This window comes from Falco biarmicus, chromosome 7, assembly GCF_023638135.1.
Source record: "Falco biarmicus isolate bFalBia1 chromosome 7, bFalBia1.pri, whole genome shotgun sequence".
In the NCBI taxonomy this organism is placed as follows: Eukaryota; Metazoa; Chordata; class Aves; order Falconiformes; family Falconidae; genus Falco; species Falco biarmicus.
This window is the reverse complement of record NC_079294.1, coordinates 10104868-10123117: the sequence shown is the minus strand read 5'-3', so window position 1 is coordinate 10123117 and position 18250 is coordinate 10104868. Positions and strand designations below refer to the sequence as shown.

General features: G+C 40.9%; 3 protein-coding genes across 5 annotated transcripts in view; 1 reads left to right on the top strand and 2 right to left on the bottom strand.

Moving 5' to 3' along the window:
• SEC23A (SEC23 homolog A, COPII coat complex component) overlaps positions 1–756 on the bottom strand; it is a 30896-nt gene extending 30140 nt beyond the window's left edge. The window contains exon 1 of the mRNA XM_056346485.1: positions 598–756. The gene's annotated coding sequence lies outside the window, so the exon portion shown is untranslated. The remainder of the gene's footprint in view (positions 1–597) is intronic.
• Positions 757–2103: 1347 nt separating this feature from the next.
• Positions 2104–9809, top strand: GEMIN2 (gem nuclear organelle associated protein 2). 2 transcript variants are annotated; one of them, XM_056347102.1, is made up of 10 exons: positions 2105–2315; positions 2727–2811; positions 3997–4086; positions 5740–5799; positions 5971–6081; positions 6454–6498; positions 7242–7310; positions 8666–8776; positions 8976–9034; positions 9362–9809. In XM_056347102.1, exons 1-10 carry the CDS (start codon positions 2194–2196, stop codon positions 9399–9401), a joined length of 792 nt encoding a protein of 263 aa, XP_056203077.1. In that variant the 5' UTR covers positions 2105–2193; the 3' UTR covers positions 9402–9809. The 2 variants fall into 2 exon arrangements, with proteins under 2 accessions (XP_056203078.1, XP_056203077.1); XM_056347103.1 differs by lacking the exon at positions 7242–7310 and having other exon boundaries at positions 2104–2315.
• A 703-nt stretch (positions 9810–10512) lies between these two features.
• TRAPPC6B (trafficking protein particle complex subunit 6B) lies at positions 10513–17522 on the bottom strand. 2 transcript variants are annotated; one of them, XM_056346000.1, is made up of 7 exons: positions 17314–17481; positions 17170–17237; positions 16025–16142; positions 14452–14535; positions 13317–13410; positions 12607–12655; positions 10513–11937 (listed from the first exon to the last, which is right to left on the bottom strand). In XM_056346000.1, the coding sequence occupies exons 1-6, from the start codon at positions 17392–17394 to the stop codon at positions 12624–12626; spliced, it is 477 nt and encodes a 158-aa protein (XP_056201975.1). In that variant the 5' UTR covers positions 17395–17481; the 3' UTR covers positions 10513–11937; positions 12607–12623. The 2 variants fall into 2 exon arrangements, with proteins under 2 accessions (XP_056201975.1, XP_056201974.1); XM_056345999.1 differs by lacking the exon at positions 10513–11937 and having other exon boundaries at positions 12478–12655; positions 17314–17522.
• Positions 17523–18250: the final 728 nt, after the last annotated feature.

The following is an 18250-nucleotide window of genomic DNA, read 5'->3' as shown; positions in this document are numbered from 1 at the left end:
CTCCTTGCTTAGTAAAAAAACAAAACAAAAAATAAAAATAAATCCATAAACCAAAACCTACAACAGGGCAAACTTCAACAGATGCACAGAAAGCCATTCGGTGTTGCCATTTTAAACGTACTCAAATACTCTGTGAAACCTTTTCAGACAGTTACACTGAAAAGAGGCAAGTCCCAAAGTCAACTACGGGACGAACTTTATAGACAAAAAGAGAAAAAGAGGCAACTGATACTCAAATACACTTAAAAAGGGGAGAAGGAAGAACAGCAAAGTATACTATTCTGAAATTTCACTACAAATAAAAAATACACAGCATTTTTAATCAGACATTAACACAATTAATTTAATTACATAATGACTCGATCCCATGCTCTAAACTTCCAGAATTGTCTTCCAGCTGTTAAGATGGCAAAAAGTACAGAGAAAAGTAAGGAGAAGCAAAAAAAAAAAAAAAAGAACAGAAAATAGGATCCTAACACGTTAAATACTCATAATTAGAAAATAATTTATTATCTCCCAATATTAGAATGTACAGTGAAATCACTTAATTGTTCTTAACGCAGAGTCAGCAGTGCGTATTCAGTGACAGCAACTCACCCTTTCTTCGGAAAAGTACTTTTACATAAAGCCTAGGTAGCTGAGGAGAAAGAATATTCATTTCCAGCTTCTTTTTCCTTTTCCTCCACTGATTTCCTCCACATATTTGCTAGCCACTGCATCAACATTGCTGGTAAAACTTGTTAGGAACAATTTTATTATCCGTGGAAGGCTACCTGTAATAATTAAAAATATGTTACTTCATTTTAAAAGTATCAATGGAAAGTTCCAGATAAAGTAATCTAAAGAGTGTATGTTCAAAGTATATTTGTATTTGTGGATTCTCTTTCTTTTCACAGTTCTTGACTTCACAACAAGTAGGAAAAATAAGTCCTGAGTATTACCAAAGTATTAGAAGAGAACTTTTTTACAGCTGGACTCACCAAAGTTTTTGTCTTCATCATTGGTCAGCCTTTCCAGAGACATCGCTGTAGTTTTAGCTAAGCAGGTTTTATTTCTTGTGGTGACTGCATTTGTTGCATACTCAACTAGGACGTTAGATCCGGGTTTCAGAATTAAAACTCCCTGTTACACGTAGGTGGTTTTGGAAACACCTTAAAACAAACAAAGGCCGGGGAGAGGAGGAGTTTGGGTAGATGTTCGTTCCGAACTGCTAAACTACAGCAGGGAAAAAAAAGTGTTGCTTTTTTTGAACTTATGTCAGAAGTATTTAGAACTACTCCGATCTACCAGATGTGCTGTGGGGTACCACTGAACAGACTTCACATATAGCAAACCTGTAACACACAGATTGACATTTTGCTTACTAGGAATTTTGTAATACACAATGTAAACGATTCCAGCATCATCCGTCCACCTTTTGTCTTAACAGAGAAGCAACCCCCCTTTCTGCTATTGCTGCCTGCTTTTGTTCCTGCCTGTGGATACTCCCACGTAACAGTACTCGATAAACCCATACAGCAACAAGTAAAAAACTAGGTATTGGCCCTTCCAATATGAAAACTGTTTAAATTTATAGCAGTTAACTTTCACGTAACTGATGTCAGCTATAGATCTCAAAGCATTTCAAGGAAGAGACAAGTATTATTACTGGATGTCCACAGGTAAAATAGAAAATAGTACCAGATGAGTTTTGAAGAACTGCGTGCAAAAAACGTGGTGTATTAGAATAATGGCACAGGGCCTAATAAAACTGGTTGATTAAAGGTTTACACCAATTCACCACAGACACGGGCCCGGGCCGCCGAGCAGTAGATGGGCACAACCCCTTCCTGTGCCGCTCTAAGGCCAGATGTCCTTTGATCCCCTTCCCTGAGGGTGTCATAGCGGCGAACGCCCCCGGAGCAACTCGCCCCGGGCCCGCTGCTCCCTCACGGTACCGCCTGCGAGCGCAGCACCAGGGCGGGATAGGGGGGGCTGAGGCGCCTGTAGCGGCACCGCAGGCGCGGGGCGGGGCGGGGCGGGGCGGTGACGCCCCCCCGCCCCGCCCGGCCCCGCCGCCCCGCCCGGGCTCGCCGCTCTCGCGAGAGTAGTGCGCGCCGCCCCCCAGCACGCCTGCGCGGCCGGGCCGGCCCGGGGCCTGCTGAGGCGGCCGTCGCCGCCGCCGGGGGCAGGGCGGGTGACAGCGGTGCGGCCATGGAGCCGGGCTGGGAGGAGCTGATGCCGCGGCTGCTGCCCGTGGACGACTGTGACTTGGCTGAGGACTTCGACCCCACGGTGCCGCCCAGGACGCCGCAGGAGTACCTGAAGCGCGTCCAGTGAGTGGAGGGGCCGAGCACCCCAGGGCCGCGCTACCGGGAACCCGCCACCTGCCGCCAGAAGGGCGGTTCGCCCGCTGCGGCGGGATCCCGGCCGGCATCGGGGCTAAACCCGTGTGCTGCTCCTGAGGGGCCGCGTCGCGCCGGCGGGGCCCCGCGGCGGTGGGGGCCGAGGCCGCCCCGTTCCCCACGGGAGGATGCAGGGCCGGCCTGGGCTCCCCGCGCCGGCGGCCTCCGCCGGGGTCTCGCCACGGGGGACCCGGTGTGTCACTCCAGCCAGGCCTTCTGTAGGAACTGCCGGTGCAGTCAGCGTTCCCGTGACTGCAGCGCTCGGCGGGCGCTGTGCTTCACAGACAGCCGCCACGTAACCGCCGGTCAACACAAAGCAACCGTTTGATTTTTATTTTGTAGGATTGAAGCAGCCCGATGCCCAGATGTGGTCGTGGCACAAATAGACCCCAAAAAGTTAAGAAAGAAGCAGACAGTAAACGTTTCAGTAAGTCTGAGAGCTTTTACACGTTTTGTTTAGAGAGGAAGAAAGAAAATAAAGGGGAAAGGCGTTAAGATCTTAATGTTGGTACTAATTTTGGGGCGTGGTTGGCATAACTAAATACCACAGCTAGATTTTCAAAGCACCTACAGAACTACATTAAATGTATGGGTTTGAAGAAAGACCTGGTCAACTGCTGGCCAACAGCAGTCTAGATAACCAATTCAGATTGGTAACATCTGTACTATTTGACACACAGCAGACTATTTTACTGTCTGAGGAAGTCAAATGTTGCATTACATTTTACAAACATTTAGTCCCAAAACCTGCATAAACTTTAGAATAAAGATACCTCCATACCAATACATTAAGTTAAATATATATCATGGATAAGAGTAGTAGTAAGTGCAGCTAAACTTTACTGAAGTTAGTGTCTAGTACCGTTTCTTCCTTTTGCTGGAATATTTTATCAGAATTTTTCTTGATTGCCTGAGCAGATTTCTCTGTTGTCATTGCCCTGCCAGCTTGGTTTTTAATCTACTTTAAAATAGTTCAAGAGACCAAGTCTGCGTTTCTCCAGTGAAAATTGTAATCTGAAATTCCACGACTAGTTCCTAGTACTGATATATGACCATGTAAATTCTGTAACCATTCTCTTAGATTTATCTCTTTGTAGTGGCATTTTTAAACATTTGTAGAAAGATTCTTTTTTCCTTGTGTTTTTTAATAACTTTCATGCTAATCTCTAAAGAGGTTATATCTACATAACTGTCAGAATTAATATCCTAAAAAGCATTTTTGTGGCCTTCTGTCTTCCTCAACTGTATTATCTCAGAAAGTAGAATGCTTAGGATTCGTAGCAGCTGTCCCATATAAGGAAACAGCACCCCACTTTTTATAAACAGGGAAATTAAGGCAGAACAATTGCTAAAAATATAACCTTAAATAATTCTTTGACAATGTATTTTGAATACTTGGTTCTCCTTCTTATTTGAGAAGGGTCAACAGTTGGTTCAGATGAAATTTCTTCTGTGTAAGTCAGTCTTGGATGTGGTCATGATATACCTTTCTTAAATAAAGATTTAAAGGCTGTTGTTTGCCTGATAGTAAACATTTACCGATTCCTTTATTCTTAAGGATTCTTCTTCTAAAGCTTTCTTTACATTATAATTATTGCCAGTGTTTTCTTAGATTTCTGGATGTCAGCCTGCTCCGGAAGGATATTCCCCAACACTCAAATGGCAGCAGCAGCAAGTAGCCAATTTCTCAGCCGTTCGTCAGGTACAAAATGGTGTGTGTGAGGGCATTTGCATTGTCTAGCTAGAACACATCTGTGCTTTATAGGGGACAACCTTGTATCTAGTATAGAAATGTTTTGACTTCATGTAGGACAGATGTTTGTAGGCATATGTTTTAAGTTCTTGAAAAAGAATTGCGTATATACTGCGTGGCTTTTAAACCTCTGATAAGACTCCTGAGAGTGTCATGCTTAGGAAAAAAGGTGTCTCAAACTTCAGCACTTAGATGAAATAATACAGAGTAGCTGAGGGAGGGAGGAAAAAAATCTCTGTGATCTTACGTAGTTACATTAAAACCTGGTGCTAGCAGGAATGTTCTGCAGAACTCAACATTAACTGGAAAACAAGTAGATTCTAACCCACCAGGATATTCATGTACATAGAACACGCTGTCCATTTAGAATACTGTTGGACAGTGGTGGCACCCATTATTAGCAGAAATAATGATTTGGTAAAACGTATTTGTAAGGTTATTGTGTTAGCACAGACTTAAATCTTTCCTACCGCATTTGCAGCCTACTCTTAAATAATAACAAAAACAGAGAACTGAGCTGGCTGTCTCTACAGTTTGAACAGGGTGAAAAGAAAAACCTAATGAAGATGTAGGTAGAGGTCATTTATGACTCCAGTACTGCGGAAGATGTGTTTACAACACATTGATAATTGCATTGTAGGAATACCTCAAGTAACTGAGTATAATGAACTGCACTGACGCTGCTGTAGCGTTGAACTTTGCGTGAGCTAGTTTACTGTACTTTTTTGAGGGAGCTAAATCAGTGAAGGTGGAGATCTGTACTACTGCATCTACATTGTAAACATCAGCTGAGCTCACCTCTATTTCTACAAGGTGTCACACTGCATACTGTGTATAAGGCATAATCTAAGGTTTTAGTAGAACTAAGGAAACTGACATCTAAAGTCACTGTACATCACTGTACAGATATTTCTTTTATACACAAGTCAGTTGTCCTCTCATCTGTACCAGTGAAGTACAAGAATATCCTAAAAATTATTTAAGAGAAGAGGAGAGCATCAGAAGTTACTTGATGCTAACATTGTCCATCAGCTGCTGTTAGTGGTCATTTTTATTGCTACGATAACATTTGGATTGGGGTGGGAATTTCTTCTGTTACAAAAATTGTATACCTCCAGACAGGAAACTGTCAAGCAGGCCAACTGGTCTTATATGGCATCCCTGTGAGGTAGAAGAAATATTCCAGGAAAGTATGCTTACCTTCTTTCTAGCAGTTCTGTAGACATCTGATACAGACACTGACCACCATTGGAACAGGATATTGGCTTTGAGTGTGGTTTTGGACTAATTTTTTTTTCCCTTAAGCGTGCTGTACCAAGACAAGTCTAGAAGACTATTAAAAGCTTACTACCTCAATTTAACTCTGTGTATTAGACTTTAAAATTCCTTTAGCTTTAACATTACTTCCAAAAACCCAGCATGAGCAACTTAGTATAAATGTAACTAAGAGGCATGGAAATATTTAGCCAGTTATGCCTCTACTGATTTATGGAACATCATAAAATATACCTTTATACATTTTAAGAATAATGCAGAGCAGTTATGGCTAGCATAAAATAACTGCAAAGTTAAACTTGTTGTGGCTTTGTTTTTATTACTCAGAGCCTGAACAAGCACAGAAATCACTGGCGGTCACAACATTTGGACAGCAACGTTACTATGGTGAGTAAAATTCATAACAGTGCTGTGGGTTTTTTATCCCAGTCGTTAAATCTGTGGTTAATCTTGCTTTACAGTTGAGTGCAATAACTTGGTAATATTACCAAGTCTTTTTCTTCAGTGTCTTCAAGATAGCAATATTTCACAGTTTTTGTTCATTTTTATTTACTTCAGCCAAAATCAGAGGATGAAGAAGGCTGGAAGAAGTTCTGCCTGGGTGAAAGAGTATACTCAGAAATAGATGCACTATCTGATAATGAAACTCTAGGAATTGATTACATAAAGGTGAGTATAGGACTTCTGTCTAATTGTCAGCTGCTATTTTCAAGAGTAACTGCCAGAAACCATCTTACTGTTTATTACCAAATGGTGCTAAATAGAAAGTACGCTCTCTGGTGAGCCCACAAAGTCCTGTTTTTCTTCCCTTTTAATTGGAAGCTGAGCAGAGAACAAGTCTATCCCTTCAGTCAAAAAGTCAATCATCTGTTATCAGCTAAAGCGCACTACTTTTGTTGCTCACTGAACTGAAAGCTTTCTGCATTGTCTGCTTTAGTGTCACACAAATGTCTGAGCATCACATTAAAATGTTAGTACATCCTAAATTAGAACAAAAATGTTTATGATAACGTCTGCATTTTTCAACTAATTTTTTTTCAGGTGGGCTTTCCCCCTTTGCTAAGTATTGTAAGCAGAATGAATCAGGTAAGCTCATCTCTTAGAATTGCATAGTGATGTTGCATAAATCATTCTTTCTCATTGTCTGTTGCAGAAGTCTTACCTATTTTTCTGTGCAAGAGTAGGCAATTGTTTATTACAACAGCTATTCATTGTACACTTACAAGGAAAATATCGTTATCTGACCTTCAGCTACAAACAGGTTTACTAGTGAACATTTATCATGACTAGTTTTAAGAGTATTTTGTCCTTGTAATTTCTGTAGTTAACATTCAGCGTTTGAATTTTTGCTGAATGTTCCATTAGGTGCTTGACAGTGTTTTTAAGTTTTCTCATTTAGTGTTTTAAGTGCAGACCTTCAGCTTGATCATGAACTCTTACGTACATTGCATAGCTAGAAGAATCACACTTACCTTTCCTTTACTACTATGTTTCCCATGAGTTACCTTTGTAGAGAAACAACACTCCTGTGTGATGCCTCTTTCCTAATCTGTAGCTACTTATCCATAACTTTTTCTTAACACAGAAAACTACTTCATTTTATATAAAGTTCTTTCCAGGAATTGGTGATTTAACACTCACTTTACCCTTACATGTAACTTCAACCTGGAATAAATGCCATATAGTATCACAGTGGAGTAGAAATACATGATGTGTACATTTTTAAAAAAATCACTTTGCTTTTTATGTAATATAATCCTTTGGGTAGAAGGACATCAAAACAAAACAATGCAGGTATCGTATTGTCTCTTTCTGTTCCTCTTTTGAAGGCAACAGTAACCAGTGTCTTAGAACACCTGATAAGCTGGTTTGGAGAGAAAAAATTTACTCCAGAACTGGTAATTTTTAATTTATTCTAACTACTTCCATAAAAATGCATTAAACAAGGGATAAATTGTTCATAGTTTTCTATGAAATTATTTTTGTTTCTAAAGAGGTTTTTTTGCAGGTATCACATTCAGTTACTCTCAAAAAGTTTATGATGCTAAAATTACTATTCACAGAACTTTTTGAAAGGCTAATTACCAAACATACAGATACAGACCTACCAAGTACTGACAAAACCCCCTACCCTTTTTATTGCTCCCTGCATGAACTTAAATGCAAGGTTAGATGAGTATCAGCACTGGGGAGTGAAGGGGGTCAGACTGCAGCAGCTTTGGTTCTGACTAGTTTAAGCTGTCAGGGTGCTGCACACCGTATTTACCAACACCTCTGATTTTATTCAGAGGTGCATGACAAGTGTGCTGGTGAAGACACATTTTATCTTCCATGTGTGGCACAGGCCAGAAAGCTTAGTTGCGTTAGTGTGGTCAGAAATCAAACTTAGTAAGAAATTCTGATTGGCAAGGTACGTTGGCGTGGAGTTTGGCCACAGCCAGATTGACTGGCTATGTAATGACATCGTATCTACAAAAGACCTTGGTGGATGCATCCCATCTCATTCAGTACCACAAAGCAAAAGAGCAATGAACAATTACTTCCATAATACTAAACACAGCTTCACTATTTTTGAGTCACTTAAAGGCCTTTCATGTTCTCTCCTTTTCTGTAGGACTGCTTTCTTTTTAACAGATAACGCTGCAGCGAATGTGCATGGCACATTGACTTTTTGTTTATTCCCATAATGCAAGCCACTAGACACTGGAATTAAATTATGAAGTTAGACTGGTAGCAGAAGTTACGCTCATAAGAATGCAGTAAAATTCAGTGAAGTAAAACGCAAAGCACATCTTTTCACAATGGTGCAAATCAAAGCTTTAAATTAACAGCATTAAATTAAAGCTTAAAATTAACAGCGTTAATTCCATAGAGATCTGACTTGATACATTCACTCCTCAGGAATGTTTTTCCCCAGTTTGTGAAGTTAAAAATTAATAGCTAAGTAATAATCTTCAGATACTACTAAAATAATCCTTCCCCTCGGACTTGACTAGTGTAAGCTGTATTAATTTATGTCTTAGCCAGTATTCCAAGAAATATCAGGAAATCCAGGAGTACTGTTCACAAGAAGCTTATCTAGAGGCAAAAATTCTGCTGTGTAGTGTCTACTTTGGCTTTTGAACTTTCAATTCTGGCAGTAGCACTTAAATGCAGTTTTGTCTTGAGACCTACACTGTAGGCCTCCTCTATATAACAAGAACTGCACGAAACTTCAAGGACATCTCACAAAACTTTATTTGAATCTACACAGGGTAGGTGGCTTTATGCACTGCTAGCATGCCTTGAAAAACCTTTGCTGCCTGAAGCTCACTCCCTTATTCGACAGCTGGCAAGACGATGCTCAGAAGTCAGAGTACTAGAGGTAAGACTGCGCAAAGGACTTGCTGAACTTAGCAAATTATTAGGGTGAGTTTTCAGTTCTTGAAATCCTGGTAGGTAATTTTTCATGTCCTATGTTTCCTCGAGAATGAAGGGAACACTACAAGCACATACCATGGCACCTAACAGCTTTTCTATTTGACACAGGTAACAAAAGAACTGTTCTAATACCTCTCTTTCAGGAGAACAAAAACGAAGAACAAATATCAGCTCTGAACTTGATAATCTGCTTAGTTAGCAGGTAATGCAACTTAAACACCTAAAACAGTCAAGTATGTCCAGAATAAATGTGTGATTACTCTTGTCCTAACCTAGATGCTTTCAAAGTGGAAGTCAAAGTACCCTGGGCCTATGTAACAAATACACTTAGCTAAAAGGACTTAAGCTTACTTTACTCTTAGGTTTATCTTACCTGTTTCCTCATGTGAGCCCCCTAAACTGCAAACCAGTAATTATAGATATAAACAGCAAAAGAAGAGCTGGAAAGCAAGGGGTCTAAAAGCTCAGGGCAAAGTAAGGAGTATGTTGTATTGGAGGTTTCGTACTGTCTTCCACTTCTCTCCACTAGGTACTTCGATCAGCGTGACCTGGCTGATGAACCTTCATAGACTGTTTTGAGAATATCAAGTAATTTGCATTGCCATAGTACAAACAGCATTGTCAGAGTTAACAGCAGGACGCTGCACTGTTCAGCCCTGAAGCACTATACAACTCCTTCGGAAGACCCTCACGATAATGCATTTGGGACAGCTGCGAGTAACTAGCTGAGCTTTAGCATGCAATTGTCAATGTCTCCGATACCATCATTGTAAAATGGTCAACGAAGTGTCTGGCATCATCTCTCAAGCTACTGTCTCTAAGCTGCATCTTGGAAATTTCTACCATCTGAGTAATCCTGTGGACACTGCTATTAGGTGAAATCTAAGGCTACATTACAAATTATTCTTTACCTAAACACACACCTAATGGAGGGCTTTTTTTAATAAAACTGAACCATTTAAAAAAGTGTTCTTAAACATGGTGGCTTTTCTCATTCTTTGTACTATTTAACAGCAGCCTTTACTATAGAAATCTATACAATCTAGGACTGAATGTGTTTTTTCAAGCTTTAGTTCCTGAGCTTAAGCACTGCTAAGCAGTTCAAATATAGCCAGCAAGTCACTGAATCAATTATTTTAGTAAAGCGCTACTACTTTCTGAGTAGCAGTACTATTTTTTAGCACACAGTTGTAGAAATCAGCGAAAATTACATAGCTGTATTCAATGCTTTTAATAGAAGCTTTTATTAAACACAATGAACAAGTTTTTCTGTATGGCATCTTGACAAATACGTTGGCTCACTTATTTTTATGTATTTAACAGAGTCCTTCCCCAAGAGCATCAGTATCTGCTTGGTACGTACATGACTCCCTCTGGTTCTAATTGACATGGATTTTTAACTGTTGAAGATAAAGAAACTATGAATTCTGCTCATAGCAGCAAATTGATACACAATATTAACTGACATCTGCTTTCTATATACCGTAAGTCCCTCCCCTCACCATTAAAAATAATCATTAACCACAACCAGTTATTGATAACCTTTACTATGCCTGAATGACTGAAACTACCCTTCCAGATGCAAAAGTGTAACTGTCAAGTGAAAAATCAAAATGAATTACATTAATTACTAGCATTTATTTATGGAGATGCAAATACCAATGATTCTGTATATGTTGATACTGAATGTCTACCACACTGCAGATGCCTGTAACGTTACATTGAAATGTCCATTATTAGACATACAGTGCACATTATTTCTACTCCCTCTACCAACATTTTCGGCATGTATCCTGATTTCAGCTGGTATAGAGTTAATTTCCTTCTTGGTAGCTGGCACAGTGCTATGTTTTGGTGTGAGAACCATGTTGGTAACTCACTGATGTTTTTTGTTGTGGCTTGGTAACGTTATATACTAAGTCAAGGACTTTTCAGTTTCTCAGGCCCTGCCAGGGAGACATGGGACATGCATCTCTTCCTTTCTTTTCTCCCTTCCTTTTGGATTTTATTCCTCTCCCCTTCTCCCTCCTTTTCATTATTACTGTTATAATTATTGTTTATATTTTATTTTAATTATTTAGTTGTTCTTATCTCAATGCTTGAGTTCTAGATTCCTCCCTGATTCTCTTCCCCATCCCTTGGCGGGGTGGAGGGGGTGGGGAGTGAGAGCATGTCTGTGTGGTACTTGGTTACCAGCTGGTAACTAAACCATGACAGCATGTTGAAAGCAGGATGAGTTGGCAGCTGAAGAACCCATGAAAAGCATAACACTAGTTAGCTGTTTCTCTAGCCCTACAATTTCAAGCATTAGTTACAAAGGTTAACAACCAGCACAGCCCTCCTATAAACCACCAGTATAAGAACAGCACTTTCAATCAGTTGAACTGATGCCGGTTCTATAAACAGTAGGGCAGCATTCTGCTAGTTCAGGTTTGCTCTAGCACTCTTCTAGAACTCAAGTTATTCCACTACAACTAATCTGAACTAGTTTTCACAGCACCTGAAAAAATCAGAATTTGGTCACAGCTTAAGCTCAAGTATAATAAACCCCCTGGTTATCACATTTGTCATCTATAGCTTGCCTGCCTGTAACAGCTACCTAGAAAAGGCTTGATCCATTACAAACTCCAGACCTTCCCTGGAGCTCAGGGAAGAACAGCTTCCACTGTTCTTGCTCACCACACAACTGGACAACACACACTTCTCCCAACACAGAAGGCAGTTAAAACAATCAAAGGTGCTGTATTAGCATGTTAGCTTTTCTGGTTAGCCTGTTATTTATTGGTCTCAAAGTAGTAACTGAATCGCTATCACAAGGCGTGCTTATAAACTTCTGCATAAACACCGTAAGTTTCTATTGTGATTCATTTGTAAGTGTAAGGCCTGAACCTGCCAACAGAAAAGTCTGTACAGCAAAATTTGTTAAAAAGTTTTAACAAGATGTTTTCATGCTTACCTACGGCAAGATATATATTGTTATGCAAATCTTGTAACAAGTATTATCTAGCAAACCCCAATGTCCTCAAGAGTCTTGGTGATGTCTGTATAGCTTCTTGCAGGCCTAAGCATCTTCCTGCACACACTCATTACAGAAGTGAGTTGTAGCTAGCAATTAAAAACAATGACATTAATATTGAGTTTATGCAAAACAAGCTAAAACAAATTTCCTTCTTTGGCCAGTACAGATGACCTTAGCTGTAAAATTCTTCTGACACAAAAAACAGCTGCTAATCTTAGGGAGATAGGAAAACCTGTTTAACTATGCAGAAATAAATTCTCTTTTCTACTGCCCCATATAATTCCTAGAAGAACTAAGCCTCCACTGAAAACTTAAGGAAAGCTGTTGGCTCAGGTGTTAATGGGTTCCTTAAAATAACACAATCAATTGCTGCTTCACAGTTCAGAGTGAATAGGGAAAGGCAGCAATTTGGCATTCTTGTTAGGTGACACAAAACACGTTAGTTGCTTATTTCAATTTCGTCTTGGTCAGGCTTTTTACTCAGTTCTCAGAATGTGCCTCTGGTCTTCCATATGTGCTGCTTTGGTAATTGAAATATTTTGCTGAAAACTTTTTGAGTAGATAGTTTTTACCATGTGAACATTAATATCTTGGTATAGAATAAATCTCATACCAAGATACAAGGATAGCATTATTTTGATTAACATTTATTATACACTTTGGAATTATGCTGCACACTGCTATAATTTACAAGCTACATACAAGGCTGAACCAAGACCCTGAATCCACACACAAAGGATTTTTAAGGTAGATACCCAAATTAGAATTTGCTCTACATCTTCTGTATCATCACCTGAAATTTACCTGCAAAGAAAAAGCAAAGTCAGATTAAAGTATCACCATTAGAGTTATTTTTCCAAGTAATTTTTTTTTTGTAATTATTTTATTAAAAGAAATAGTAAGGAACATTTCAATTTTGCCGTTTAATTGTGAACCATCTAGCCATTATTTCAACGTAGCATTTAACTCCAGCTGAACAGCTTTTTTTTCTTTTTCCTTTAAGCTGATCCATGTTCCACATCACAACAGTTTTGTCTGCTAAATTTAAAACGTGTGCCGTCTGTGGAAATTTTTAAATCCGCCTTAAGCAGCCTGGGTTTTACAATGGACTTCACTTAGTAACTTTCCTAATGACTTCTGTCAAGCAAGAGCATGTGTCTAGTTGTTTTTATCTTCACTTGTTCCAATAGCCTTCTGGACATATGTTCTTATGCATTTGATGCTTCCAAATGTAAATACAACTTTTCAGTTTTGCTTTCCACTCGTTGTCATGGAGGTTCCCCCCGTCAGTATTTTCTAAACACTAAAGCGTTTAGTGACAAGCCATATCCTGAAGTTCATATTGACTCCTATGGCCCAGCAACTTCAAACTAATCCCACCTTGACAAATGCTCATACAGTGATGAAGTCAGTAAGAAAAGTTACCAGGTGAGCTAATAATTTGAGTACTCTGAGACCTACTTACATGCAGGCATTGATGAAACTTCAGCTGTTACAATACTCTTTATTCCCAAATTCGATAGGCCTCCTCTGATTAGTCCACAGGTAAATGCTAAATACTAAAAATAAAGTTGCACTTTAAATAAGCATCAAGGGTGAAGCTTGTTGCTAAAGGTTGAAACTAAGTACTCAAGAACAAGATTTAGCACTTGGATAATATAAAACTATGGTGGTTTTGTTACCGCACAGAGAGACTTTGTCATGTCTCTAACAGACAAAAGCTCTGATACTTGGTACAGTGGAGCTCACAACATAGATTCCTCTTGTTAGAGGCACTATCTTCAGTAACTTTTTTCTATCTCCATTAAGCCTATAGGAACTTCATATCCTTAAAACAATTATTCCCAAGACTTGGCTGAAATTAGCAACTGGCATTAAAGTCAACAAAGGAGGAACAGTCCAAGTCAGCATTCTTGCACTGGCTGCATCTTAGAATACAATGGCCTGCAGGTATTTAGAATTTATGTTGCAAAATATCAATATCTCACCAAGTATCAGAAAAAGAGCCAAGGACTGTAGCCTGCAACTGTGATGACTAAGACTGAAAATTAAGAAACCATAAAATAGAACTGAATGCCCCATTTCTCACATCCCCCTGAACCAAAGTGCTATATCAGAGGTTCTGCAGAGGCACTGATTTTACTTACCTAAACTCAGCATCTACACTCAAAACTATTTTTAATTGGTGGAATATCTTTCTGAATGTTCATATAATCCCAGAAGCTTGTCCTAGGTAACAAATAGCATCTTCCAAATAGGTTTTGGAAATTTTTAAAAGTTTCTGAAAGCACACGCTTTCCAAAGAGAAAAAAAGTTTGTGTGACAGTGACAGATAGTGGCAAACCAGCTACTACCATCCAGTAACTCAAACATGACAATGCCAAGTTTCACAATGACTATGCCCATTTCCTGAACCGTGTATCAAACCCACAGCTCCAAAACAAGGTCCATTTCTAAAAAGCACATTTTTTGGAGACCAAACTTTAGCTGCCCTTTTGAAGAGTTTGTATCCTTTGAATTACAAAATTCAAAGTTACCAATAATAGATCAAGATAATTCAAACTGAACTGGTAGATCCCAAGGGTAAAACTGAAGGGTACCTTTGGTGCATGTTCTAAATACTGCTTTCCTGCAGACATTTGTGTCAAGAGACGAAATTTATTGTCTTGAAGGACATATATACCCTGTTGAAAAAAACCAAAAATTTTAGTTGAATATGCAGTAGCATGTAATTAACATTTTATGTGAAGGGATTTAATTTGTAGATGCAATATAAATGTTCTTAGGTTGAAAAATGAAATTTTATATGAAGGCATATGTGATTTAAGTTTAAACCGTATTATTTACTTATACAAAACATCAAAACAAAAGATACTTAATTGTGAGTTTAAACCCCTAAATAATATTATGATCAGTTAATCCTAAAAAAAAAAAGTTTATTTACATTCTTCTTGGAAGAGTTTTTCCAGTGCTCAGAAACAATAATTCTGTATTAGAAAGTCTTTGTTAATAAATCAAATACATGCTGATTTTTACACTGAACTTTTAAATCTCATTTGGTATGTAATTCACTATTCTTATTCTCAAATTCAGTGAGAATTACCTTCTTTAATAGCATTACAAGCAACAACGCCCAGCAGATGATCAAATTAAGAGTCTCTTGTTTTCTACACTACAAGTTTGTGCCACAATATGCATTTTAATAAATTAACTATGAATACAGTATAGCTTAATCTACACCTGTCATTTAAATTTCTTTGCTAATGACTGGGCTACTTCAGCATTTTATAACCCCTAGCATTAAATTAAGGCTGCATATACAATTGAGACCTAAGCTCAGTACTGCAGCTTTCTTTGAATTCAAAAACAGATTTCTAAGGCAATTATTCTCTGTTAAAGTTATTACTTGATAATCAGCTCACTGAAAAATAAAACCTATTTTATTTGTCACAATGCTTGTACAAATTCTCTTGTTCCTACTTTGATACGACAGGAAAATGGCCATACAAACCCAAAGTCATTCAAAAAGAAAAAGATTTTTTACCCAAGTAAAATGGCTCCTTCAAGTACTTTGATCTTGCTTTGAGAACTGTGGCTGTCAATTTAAGAAAGGACACAGATGCAAGGCAGTGTCACCAACATGCAAATCTGGTTAAGTTTTTCAGTTGTTTCTTATACAAGTATGTTCAGTATTGTGCAACTAAGTGTCTCAACTGCTGAAAACTGTAAATATTCTTCAAAATAAAAACATTACTTCAAGGCAGCCATTCTATTTAAATAGATGTTAAGACAGCAATATCACCTTCTTACACTAGCTTTCTACTAAAATTTATTGGGAGGTACATAAAAAGGTTCCTGTTTAAGCGTTAATCAACTGTAACTGTTACTGTCCTGTCAGTTTGTAACTGCAACAGCACACATGAATTCAAAGCATTTAGTCTTTTCAAGCAGAGCAGCGATACAGACATCACAAGCAATTACTAAATTGTATTGTTAAGCTACATGCTAACATGAACTTTAAAAACCTGCTTTTTAAACAGAACAACTACAGAACATTTTGGGCTTCCTACCAGGTAGAATTATTCTAGACCCAAAAAAGCCCCCAAAAATGCACTAGTAACTCAAAACTGTTACTTATTTTCTAAGTTATATCTTATTCTACAACATTTGTACCTGATGATTAGTCCTTAGGTTATCTATTTGTTTTTTGAATACAGTTGTCCAAAAATCTTTGCAAATGAACTTCATAATATCTAATTCATCCTTGAACCTGGCAGTATCTTTTGTAAACCTACAAGATAAGTGAGAAATGTATCAATAACAGAGGTACCCACAGCTTGACCAATCAGAGAAAGAAAGAAGAAAAAAAAAAGGTACTGCTATGCAGCATTATTTTTGGGGCTGTTAACAGAAATTAGTTTTCCAACCATTGTACAGCCTCATTCTAGCATCATTCTGCATTCATCAAGTATTTTTATTTCAGAGAAACACAGTGTTATCTTAATACCGGTAACATGGCAGCAAAATAAATAAACACTTTTAATTATGTGATTATTAAGGACAGCCGAAGAACAGAAAGATGCAAGGCACTCCAGTTTTATCTTCAAATACATGTCTAGAGGATGAACAATAAGCTCACACCCACGCTACTGCTTGGAAGGAGTCCTTCAAACATGCAAAAAAAGCTCTGACACAGAGGAACAAACATGTAAAACCTGTTCCTGCTTCTCAAGAAGAGAGCTCGTTCTCTCCCTTATTTCAGAATCCTCTCCTTTTATCCTCCCTGAGGGTATTTTCTCCGGCAGCGAAGCCCAGCTCTGCCCCACGCCAGCCCGAGCTCAGCAGCCCCAGCGCTGCCGCAGGACCCCGGCGGTGCAGCCGGTCACCGTGCGCCCCACCGAGCGCCGGGGGAACGCGGGGGTAACGGGCTCGGGGCCCCGGTTCCGAGTGCGAGTGCTTCAGACATACGAAAGATGAGTGGCCAATCATAAAATTACGTTTAAGAAGGAAATAATGAAAAGTATCAGAAGCAGGAAGCATGCCAAAGCATGTATATAAAAAGCGGAGTTAAAAAGGGGTTGAAATGCAGCCGCATACCCCGGCCCCGCGGTCGGGGCGGCAACCCCCGGGCAAACAGGCTCCAACCCGGCCCGGGGTTTCAAACCCAGCGCCCCGCAAGAGCCGCCAGCAGGCCGGAGGGGCGCGCCCGCAGCACAGTGCTCCCCGCTGCCGGCCCGGGCAGGAGGGGGCGGGGGGCCCCGGGCAGCCCCTCGGGAAACCCCCCGCGGACGAGCAAACCCCCGTCCGCGGGCCCTCACCTCTCGATGAGCCCCTGCCCGACGCGGAAGCCCATGCTCTCCAGCTTGGTGGTGCAGCGGCCGTTCTCCTGCAAGACACACAAGGCGCGGTGTCAGCCCCGGCCGCTGCCGGGCGGCCCCCAGGGCGGCCCCGGCCCCGCTCACCCCTTCGCCCTGCTCGGCGGCGCGGTACAGCCCCGCCACCATCTCGTTGTGCAGCAGCAGGAACAGCGCCTCGTCCGCCATCTCCGCTCCGCAGCGGGGCTCCCTGCCCGGCGCCGCCGCAACCGGCAGCGACCGCCGGGACCCGCCGCGCCGCCCCTTCCGGCGGGCTGGGCCGTCACCCACTGGCGCTGCCGGCCGGGGCGGAGCGGGGCGGCACGACACGACACGACACGGCACGGCACGTGCTCCCCGGCGCTCGCCGCTCCCCCACCGGCCGAAGCCTCCCCGGGCCGGCAAAGGGCCTTCCGCGTTCCCAGTCTCGCCGCCGCAGGGATGCACAAAGCCAGTGTCCCGAGGGTGGCCGGAGCTGGGGGGCTGCCCCCCGTACGGTGACAGCCGGCAGGGAAGCTCCCCAGGACTCCTCTTGGAGGTCTGGAAAGCGGGCGTTCCTCACTTTGGCGCACACGCAAAGAAAGATGAGCGCGCCCATCACCCGCCATCACATCGGTTACATAGTGTTCGAGTTACACAGCCTCATCAGGGTCCTAAGAAACCATTTACATATTCAGGGTCTTTCCTGGGGTCCTCGTACATACACTACCATATGCTAATACACCCTATGCACATGCCGTGAAATAAGCCGGTGGGTCTTCTGGGGGTCTCCACCAGCGATCCAATGCCTTCCATCACCATGTCCTCTAGCTGGCCTCAGGACCGACACATGCCCACGGGAGGCTTCTAGGGAGCCGTGCAGCCTTGGGCCGGTTAGTCCTGATTTGTAGCCTTGTTATCTCTTAAGAACAGGCCTCAACTCTCCTATTTATCACTTGCCTACCTTCGGGCTTCCTTTTGTTTTTGTCACCATAGGAGGCCACAGCTGCACACTCCCAAAAATTATGTTGGCCTATTAGATCTCCTAACAAAAGGTTAGTAAAGC